At 35.3% G+C, this 10,453-nt stretch overlaps 1 protein-coding gene across 1 annotated transcript in view; it reads right to left on the bottom strand.

Annotated features, from left to right (window-relative positions):
• Window positions 1-375: 375 nt before the first annotated feature.
• Window positions 376-10,453, bottom strand: part of LOC142341857 (helicase ARIP4-like) — a 56,732-nt gene continuing 46,654 nt past the window's right edge. Inside the window, exons 10-11 of the mRNA XM_075393124.1 lie at window positions 7,419-7,866; window positions 376-1,060 (exon numbers count right to left, since the gene is read on the bottom strand). Of these exons, the coding sequence (XP_075249239.1) occupies window positions 505-1,060; window positions 7,419-7,866 (1,004 nt within the window). The 3' untranslated portion in view covers window positions 376-504. The remainder of the gene's footprint in view (window positions 1,061-7,418; window positions 7,867-10,453) is intronic.

Here is a 10,453-nt window from a genome sequence, read left to right as displayed (position 1 = left end):
ACTCAATTCCCTCCGGGCGTTAGCTGTTTACCCCGTTTTGAGGAGGAAAAGTCAAATCGATCAGATGAATACTGTATCAAGCAACAAAGTGCATAAAGACTAACAGGACCCAAACAATTGCTATTGCTACATACTATATTTCAGTGAAATTAAAGACACCCCTCCTACTTTCCTCTTCGATTCGTAAAAGGGCAAGGCCCAATGCAATTCAAATTCTTCGAATTGTATAAACGATGAGTACTGCAAAAGAGCTTTGCTCAGCTTACAGCTTCGTAGCTCTTGAAGAAGTTTATCATCAGTTTGTGGTTAAAAATACAGTGTCTATGACATGCTATTTTTGCAAAATATACTAAATTACACTCAAGCTGTAGAAAATATTTTTGTAAATTTTAAATTTAGAACAGGCTATCAAAAATAAACTCTTGAAATAAACTAAGATTGCATTTAAAGAACGTTTAGACTAAATAGAACAATTTAAACTAGCTCTTAAGGTTTCTTCTAAATCTAATCTGAATCAGAGAGCTCTATCAGAGGGGGAGGTGCTCTCTCATTGCACTTCTCATTCAAATGTTTGGCTACTGCTGATATCTGTGGTCGTTTATTTGAGTATGCTGACGTATGTATAAATGGATGATGTGCGTTGTAAGGTTGGGACCCTGACCAGGGTGAAACAGCACCACCGTGCGAAGTCTCTTGCACAAATAAAGAATGGCCTGGACCGGCTTCGCTGTAAGGAGATGCGGTGGTCACTCTGGATTGAGAATGTTGTTGGGACTGGTTGGAATGAAGGACATTCATCAGAGATGAGGCAGTTGCTCCATCCATCTGGAAAACACTTCCGTTCTTTGTTTTGAGGAAGTATGAACTCTCATTTCCCTGTCTGAAGGGGTGATTGGGCACACGAGACAGAGTTATCTGCTCTCCTGCACGTAACACCATGTCTTCTCCGCTGTAAGTTCTGTTTCCTGGAATTCTCACATCGCCAGAAAGAGTGTACTCATTTTCTAAGCTGTCTACAGCTCCGCGTGCGACTGTTGCCTCACTATTGCGGTATGTACGCCTGTAACGAAATTTCCTTTGAACTTATTTGGAAGAAAACTGACGTTCATCAATCATATCACTTAATTTGATTTCGCAATTTTATTGTCAATTTTTTCTCTTAATGGAAAAATATATTGTAAACACATTTTTTGAAGCAGAAAAAATAAGGGGTCACCTAACTTGTCTAGCTGAGAAACGCAAAGACTGAAAACTTTTACAAAAAATCTACTCCTTCACCCCAACAGATAAGTTAGATTCCTTTTCTGAAAGAAGGATCGATCTAACCATAATAGCAACTAATTCAAATTGTTCGTCAAGGCCTTAAAAACAGCAATTTAAACACAACCGGCAAATTGCTGGAAAATAGCCGCCGTTGACCCGCTTGACGCACATTAGGATTGAAACAGAAAACGAAAAAAAATGAGAAACTGACAGAAGTTTTCTAAAAGTCAAAGTGTTCTTGTCGGTGAGTAAATTCTGCATATTCGGTTAGACTCTAAAGTTACACACAATTCAGCCTCTAAACTGTGCAGTTTCAGTTAGATTCTAAACCTATAAATAAATCAGCTAAACTCAAAACTATTAGGCAGAATACCAATGCAAGCTAGCAATCGCTTGAATGAACTTTGATAACCTAATGCATTATGACTTCATGGCCGGGCTTTATATGTTATCCCGTTTCTGTTCAATTTGCTCTTTTTGACATTGACCTTATTCACTGCATTACGTAATTCAATACGTGAAAGAATTTAAAATCCATTCAGTTCAAACAGTGAGTGCCGTAAGTCAGAAGTCCAGCGTCAAAATCGTGACTTATGTAACGAAAAACGTGATCAAAAGGTAAAAACGAACTAAAAACCTAGCCCGAAGAATTCCGAAACGCACTCGAAGCGTCGGAACTTAAAAAAACGTAACTACAGCCAAAACATAAGACCTTTTCTCTTGAAACAGTAACTTTTTACTTCCACAGGTTTGATAAAAATTGATATAACTTACACCATTGTCATAACGAGGAAGATTTGGGGAAAATCATTGGGAAAAGTAAAAAAAACAAAACATATCATTCAGTAAGTACACAAAAACGACCGATAGAAAAACACCACTCCTCTTCGAGTCGTTAGAAACCCCAAAGATTTAAACCATAAAACACAATTTTTAGTAAAAACTCAAAAATCTTTATACAACCAAAATTTCATTTTAAACAATTGGAAACGTTGCAAAATTGGCCAAAATTCTTAGGATGATCAAATACTGACAAACTGAAACAACTGGCAGGGTTAAATACTTTAATGAAATCCAACAGTCTAATAGTCTAAAAAATAAATTCCACAATCAGCTCTTTGCGCAAGACATTGTGAAATCATAAGGCAGACAATATTCTTAGAATCTAAACTCATTTTTAAAAAACAGCAATTACGACAGCAAAACTCGTTTTGGAGTCAAAGCAATTACGACAAAAAGTATATATTATTATTTAGTAGAAAATATCTGAGGTAAAATAAGTTCAAACTACTGCAAAAATTAAATTAATCCTGAGCTAGACAAAACAAACGGAACAATGCGAAGGCACAAAAAAAATTAATAATAAAACTGAGGCCCCTATGTTTTTCTGCGGAAACTAACAACTAGCCAATACTTTTCAACAGAATTCCAGCAAAATCTAGGTGCTGCAGTACATAAACATGGCCGGCAGATTGCTGGAAAATAACCGCGATAGACGCTTGTGGCCTTCCAGGGATTGAAACAACCGAAGTTGTAAGATAGACAGATTAACTACCAGTCCTATAACAAACAACTGCACTTTTTGGGTTAGATTCGAACTGTCATTTTTATGACACACATACGCTCAATAAGTAAAAAGCCCTAATAGAGCTTTTTCAAAATTAATATTTCAAATCAAAACTTCAAGCCTCGACTACTCAAGAATTAGGGCATATACGTTCGGCACTACTTAGATGCACAATATTGATCTTTAACTAAAAAATGTTCAGAAAATTTAAAGCTGATTAAGTGATATCACAAGTCATTTTTATTAAGGGAAGTCACGCTAAAGAAATAAGATAGACAGATCGACCACCAGTCCTTTAATAGACAACTACACTTTTTGGGTTAGATTCGGACTGTCAATTTTTTGACATATACAATCTATAGGGAAAAAGCGCTAAGAGAGCTTTTTCAAAATTGATATTCGAAATCAAAAGCTCAAGACTAATACTAAAGAACTAGAGCATATAAGTTTGGCACAACTTAGATGCACACTATTTTATGTTCATAAAATTTAAAGTTCCATAAGTGAGTTCAGAAGTCATTTTTGTGAGTGAGGTAAGTCACGCAATTGACCTAAAAGCAGAAATGACGCCAGACACACAAAATTTAACTGCAAAGCAACAGAAGTCACTGAAGTCAATTCCAAGAAGTCAGGTCGTAAGAATCATCGATGGAGACGAATTAAAAAAAAATAGCAGGACAAGTCCTGAAATACAATTCAAAGAATTGAATGAAAAACTCAGACGCACTCTACCTGATCAGCAGATCACTTGAACAATGCCAGCCAGAACACAAAAATCACCAAAGAATTGAGAAACTAAAAGAGTCAAAACTAAACAAAAACAAACTCATTGCTAAAACTCTTGAAGCTTTTAAACCTAAGGCAAAACTTTTTCCCTATAAAAAAACCTATTACAAAAAATTGTTCAAAACCAATTTTTGTTTCTGAAATCGGTCCAGTATTATATCTGCAATACCTGAAAAGTATTCATTGGCCCTTGGAGATCGATTAACTTGAAAATGACCAAAAAATTTAAGAAAAAAAAAGAAATCAATTGCAAGTTATAAAATGTTGCTGAAAATTTTGATATAAATATATTCAGAATCAATTCTGTGTCTCTAGATGCTATCCAGTAACCCAATTCCAAGCATTAAAAAATCATTGGCTCATAGATCGATAGGCAATAAATTTTAGAAAAAATTTCAAATTTCAAAATAGAAATTCCTTCTATTAAAATGTTGAAAGCCATTCAATTGCCCCCTAGCAACTATTTAATAAAATATTGTCGAATCCTGGATGCGTTTACCTGGCAACTGAGGCAAGAAAAAATAAATAAAATACAAAGAGTTTAAAAAAAAACTTGAAAAAAATTGCAAATTCTATCAAACAATTTCTAAAAGTCGAAAGGTTGAATTGTTGAAAACAAATCCATTGAAACTAAAACCCGTGCACTAACTTTTCATCAAAGCGTGGAATAGGTTTTCTTACACTTGAGAATGGACGAATATCAAAATCTGACAAAAACTTTAGGAAACATTAAAAAAATTGCATATCTTATAAAAAAAATGCTAAAATTCGAAACATTAAAAATTTAAAAAGCGTTCCATTGTTACTAGAAACTATGCAGTTCCCTATAAACAAACCTCTACAGAGATTGCCTACTCCTGAAACTGGAAAAACTGAGAAAATAATGAAAATTTTCAAAAACCTGAAAAAAATTGCAAAAATTAGTATCATTTTGTGTGTTTGTGTTTGTAGTACCACGACATATAGCTCATAAAATGGTCATAACAAGCAATTTTGTCTCGCAAAAGGCCTTCATCAGCTTTTAAAAACTTCAACCTTAGACTAATCAAACAAAAATCTCAAAAAAATCACAAAAAACACGAAAAATTGCACCATTTTGAGCCGAAAAACTCCTAAAAATGACCTTTTAAGCTTTAATTAAGGCCATCCCAGCAGCTGCACCACTATACGCACTTGAAGGACTACTAAAGCCCACTTTGGGCCTCTAATGAAACTTAATGCCCGCTGGGCTCTACCTGTTTATCCCGTTTCGAAAGATCAAAGTCATTGGAAAACGTGTGAACACATCTTAAAAAAAAAACACAGCGCACCAATACAATTCAAATTCTTTGAATTGTAAAACGCGATGTCCCCAATAATAGCCGCTATTACTTCGCGGCTATTAAAAAAAGAAAAATAATAAAAATTTAAAAAAACATCCAAGAAACAGGCTGGAAGAATTTAAACTACAAGCGACCGATAAAGCTGCAGCAAAAAAATTATATGTCTTAGGACAATGATAGAACGATATGAGAAAGAATGTGGAGAATACGCACACAATGTAAAAATTTATAAAAAGAAAAAATTGATTTTTGAGAGTTAAAACCACATTGGAAATAAAAACTAAGCAGAAAAACAAATACATTTCATTTAGCATTCTGCACTCAAATTACATCCTCCTGAACAAAAAAGTAAGTAAATAAGTGTTCCAAGATTTGAAACATTAAAACAATTAGCATAAAAAAAATGTCGGAACATTTTAAAATTGCACTTACGAAAACATTTTCAAAGAATTTCAAAAAATCAACACCAAAAAATAACTGTGAAACAAAACGAAAATAAAAGGAAAAACTCTGAGGTTGCAAAAAAAATTCGTGTAACTAGACCAAAAAACAAACAAACCGAGAAAAATTGCACAGCTGGCGAAACCAGATTATCATGTATAAAATTTGATAGAAAAATGATACCTCACGGTAAAAAGAGGAGTTGAGTGCATGAAATATCAAAGCTTAAGTTGCCATTTGCACTGATTTTTGAAAAAAAGTCCTCTAAAGATCCAAAAAAGCAGAAATAAATGAACATAGCTGGCACATTGCCAGAAAATAGCCGCAATAGATTCGTAGATCGGCTGCCTAAAAAAACAGTAAAAAAGACAGACCAAAAAATTCGTCTTTTCATTGAAGGCTGATGTGTTATACTTTGATTAAAAATCTGTATAAGTTATTGCTGCCTCTATTAGCTGATCTCAAATAACCTTCATTTAGAGTGACACACACCCATTTGACCTTATCTCTTTGATTTAAAGTAAATGAAAGTCAACTTCAAAGTGAGGAAGTCATTTTTGAGAGTGAGGTAAGTCAAGTGTGACCAAAAATTTAATCACGCGCATGAACAAAAAACTCGCTCCACTAAGAGCGAAAAATGACGTCACACATGCAATTCAGTTGAAATTGCATGAACGAATGAACAAAAAGTGGCTGTGACGCCATATGGTCGTAACAAAAATCATGACGACGAAAGAAAAAAAACCAAGAGAAGGCCAATAATAGCCCCAGCTATCGCTGTGCGGCTATTAAAAAACAAAACATAACCGACTAACGTCGGGGAATTGCTCGCAAACAACCTGCAAGCGGTTGCCTTCAACAGTTGCTAGTCAGCAAAGGAGGTGCACCGGTGATCTGGTGGAGGGCAACAGTGGGGTGGGGCGGCAACAATGGATGGTAGTGTGGGGAAACAGAGGGGTGTTTTCAACCTCTAAGAACAGCCCTTCAAATTATAATTACAAGTCTCCAAAACAGTTTTTGTTGATCGCATACTTGGAGAAAAGTGTGCTGAAAGGCTCTAAAAGCACTTAATGCCCACTCGGCCTTACCGTTTTATCCCATTTCTGAGGACGAAAAGACTAACAGGACTAATATAAATGCTACAAACTTCGTTAATGAGCAATTAATCAACTAAAAAATTGTGAATTTTTGCTCATTTTATACTTGAAACGCATTGTTAGGATCTCAAAAAACGAAACCTGGAATTAATTTGAAGGGGGTTTCAAATTAAATCAGCATCGACTAAAAGTTAGGCCCGCATCGACTAAAAGTTAGGCCCGCAAACGGTTTTGCATACTCTATGCTGTTAAAAACACTTTTGAAAGTCAAAAAGTCATTCACTGAACGCAGCACGTGATCAAAAAACTTCTCTCGCTCACCAGAAATCTGTTCACCAAGGCAGTTTCTCACTTTCGCTTTTAGGTCAAAATGCCGCATGAACAAAACTACTTCCTGTGAAAAAAAAAACAAAAAAAGACCGATAGAACACCAATACTCCTCTTCGAGTCGTAAAAAAGGAGAGCGCCTAAATAATAGTCGTTGAGAGGCTGACGGCGCCTATTAAAAATTTTCCGAAAACTGTTCAAAGTTTAACTTTTGAAAAACAACACAGAATCTAAGGACATAATTTTTGATCGATGGTCAAAAAACAGTGGAATAAAGCTAAATTCTTTCAGCAAAAGTCTTCCAACTCTTACATTATAACAATTGTCTGCCGTCAGTTTTTATTACAAAAATCTTGAAAACTAAAAGTCGGGGTGATTTTTTCATTCAAAAACGCAAAGAACAAAATTTAGACAATAAAATAAAACAAAATTTTCCGGTTCAGTCTATGTAAGATATCTGATGTGCAGACTACACTGATCAAACAGTCAAATGGGTCAGACGAAAAATCGGTCGAGCGAAAAATCGCATTAAAAAAGACCAACAGGACTAATATAATTGCTACAAACTTCGTTTGAAAGCAATTAACAACTTTACTGAAGTGCAATAATACTGACCATGGGGCAATATTTTGCTGCTGATTTGCCATATCGTTCCTCTGGACATTGTATGGACCAGATGATGAGGAGCGTACAGAGAAGGGTCTGATGTTTGCCACTGGTTTCTGTTGCTGCTGCTGCGACTTATTGCTAGTGCCAGTTAGCAGTCCCAAAAGAGACGCATTAGTGGAACTGCCTCCAGACTGACCCGGTACGTGATACTGAGAAGGTGAACTGAGTTTGTAGTGATTAAAGCTACCCATAGGATTATTGGTGAAATTATTGGCTTCCGAGAAGTTGGCTAAAGTGAGAGGGGGTCTCAGCTGGTCCTTTTGTTTCTCCCTCTGGTATCCCTCTCTAGCCTCTCTCTTCTCAGCAACACTCAATTTCGATTCATTGTCTACCAGGAGGGATTCGTGCTCAAAGGGACTGCACGATATCATGGGGTAGTACAGACCACACAGCTCTGCAATGCCATCAAAGTACATATTAGTGAAATGCGATGTCCTTATTTAACTTTGAATCCTAGAGAGGAAAAATTATCTTGAGACAGACGTAAGTCACATGTGAACAAAAAAATATTTACGAGAAAGAACAAACTCGCTCCAATAAGTGATACATAAACCAACTAATGTCGGAAGAATTGCTCTCGAACGAGGCGGGTAGAAAAAAATTTCCCCCCACCGGGATTCAAACCATTGACCTCCAGATCCATAACATTATGCATTGACCACTCGGCTATCAGATCCTTGTTTTCAATATTCTGCGACCCATTTTATATTATCGACAAGCTTTACTTTGGAGTGAGAACCATAGACAACAAAAATAAAGAGCAAAAGCGTGCAAAAGTCACTTGAGAAGTCAAAGAATGTTCGAGAAGAAAAAGCGCAAAATTGTCAAGCGAAAAATTTGCATAAAAAAAGACACACACGTTTACAATAATTGCTATGAACTGCATTCAAGAGCAATTAAAAATTTAATAATTTAACAAAAAATTATACCCAGAGACAACTGGGAATGGATTTGAAAAACTCTTTAAGAAACAGAACCCAATAAACAATGAAAACAGCTGTTAAATTTCCACATACGAAAAAAATGGGGCGTGGTATATTGGGCAAACAATTGTTTAGGCAAAAATTATTCGTCGAAAATTTTCAACTTCTATCATTTCGAAATTAGGCAAAATTACTTGGAACAATCAAGAAGTGAAATTGAAAATGCTTCTTAACAATAGAAAATACTCAGAATTAATCTCCTTGTGCAAATAAGCTAAAAAGCTGTACATAGAGTAAAACTTGTACGTCATTTTAACTCCCTTCTTTTGGTGCTACCCGGAAACCAACTAAAAAATAGGAAAAAAAATCAAAAAAGTAAAAATACAGCCAGCAGATTGTCGGAAAACAGCCGCCGTCGACCCATTGACGACCGCCGGGATTGAAAACATACCCAGCAGATTGCAGGAAAACAGCCACCATTGATTCTCATAACACCGATTGGGATTGCTGGCACAGAAAATTTAGCCGACAAATTGCCGGAAAATATCCACCGTTGACCCGCTTGACGCACATTGGCAATGAAACAGAATAAGAAAAAAAATTGAGAGAAAATTGACAGAATTTCTCTAAAAGTCAAAGAGTTCTTGTCGGTGAGTAAATTCTGCGTATTCGGTTAGATTCTAAAATTACACTCAATTCAGCCTCTAAACTGGAGGCTATTAAGCATAATACTAATGCAAGCTAGCAATCGCTTGAATCAAGTTTGATAACCTAAAGCATTATGAACTAACGACCGCGCTTTATATAATTATCCCCTTTGTTTTGATTTTGTTCTTTTGACTTTGACCCTACTCACTACCTTACGTAATTCAATACGTGAAAGAAATCAAAATCCATTCAGTTGAAACAGTGAGTGAAGTAAGTCAGAAATCAAGCGTGAAAATCGTGAGTTATGCAAAACGAAAGTGATCAAAGGTAAAGCAAATTTAAAACAAGGAGAGCGCCTAAAAATAGCCGTTGAGAGCCTGACTGCGGCTATTAATAAGGAGACAATTGATTGTTGCAAAAAAAACATTTTCTAAGCGCAAAATAATTGGATAGGATTTACTCTTCTTTCTTAATGAGAGGATGCCGATTTCGTACTTACTTAATTTAATACTTACTTTGCTGCACACTAACTTGTGTTTAATAAATTAATAGAGCATAAAAGGGCTAGTAAAAAAACCAATAAGTATCAGCAAAGGTAACTAATACTTGAGAATAAAGTTCAAGTAACGCGCACCTGAAATGGGGCTTCATTGGTTATTTTGGTTTCTATCTTAATTTTGCTTTTCGATACTGACAGTGTTTACTTTAGATTGCTTTGCAGAGAAACTGCTGTTTAAAAGCGCTTTGAACAGAACGAGCGAAGAATCCATATAGCCTAGAGAACCAAAAAAATTTCATGCAAAGTGTTAAACAAACTGTGAACTAAGCTAAATCAAAACAAAATTCTGTTCGACAAAGTAAAAAGAACATAGCAGGACAATTCCTGAGTGACAATGAAAAAATCTTTACAGCAAAATCAACTAAAACAGGCAAGAAAATAATACAAGAAATAAGTAGAAAATGTTGTTTTTCAAGATCTAGTGCTTTGAAAAAAAACGCAATAACAGTACGCAAAAATATAATTTCAACTTATGAAGTTATTGGCGCTTATCGTTAGAATGGGGCAGAGTACAACAATCTAGTGGCAGACAAAGAAAAAAGGGGCAAAAACAAAATTGAAAACAGAAATTTTCTGAAAATCAATGGAGTAAAAGCAAAAAAAAACACAAAACTACATTCAAGAATCCTTAATTGCAGTGAACCAAAAAAATTTTAGAAGTCGTAAACTTTATATTAGCAGTTCTAAATAGAGAACTACAAATGAATGCAAGATCCACATATTCATTTCAAACAATTTAAAAAGGGTATCTCACTCAATAAAACTTAGCCGAAAATTGAATCTGAAATGACCAAATTTACACTGCGCTACAAAGTCCATGAGAACTGCAATTCTGTTAGAAAGAGTGACAA

The sequence above is a fragment of the Convolutriloba macropyga genome, chromosome 6 (genome assembly GCF_964194025.1).
Source record: "Convolutriloba macropyga chromosome 6, txConMacr16.3, whole genome shotgun sequence".
NCBI classification, from domain to species: Eukaryota; Metazoa; Xenacoelomorpha; order Acoela; family Convolutidae; genus Convolutriloba; species Convolutriloba macropyga.
This window is presented reverse-complemented; position numbering and strand designations above follow the sequence as displayed.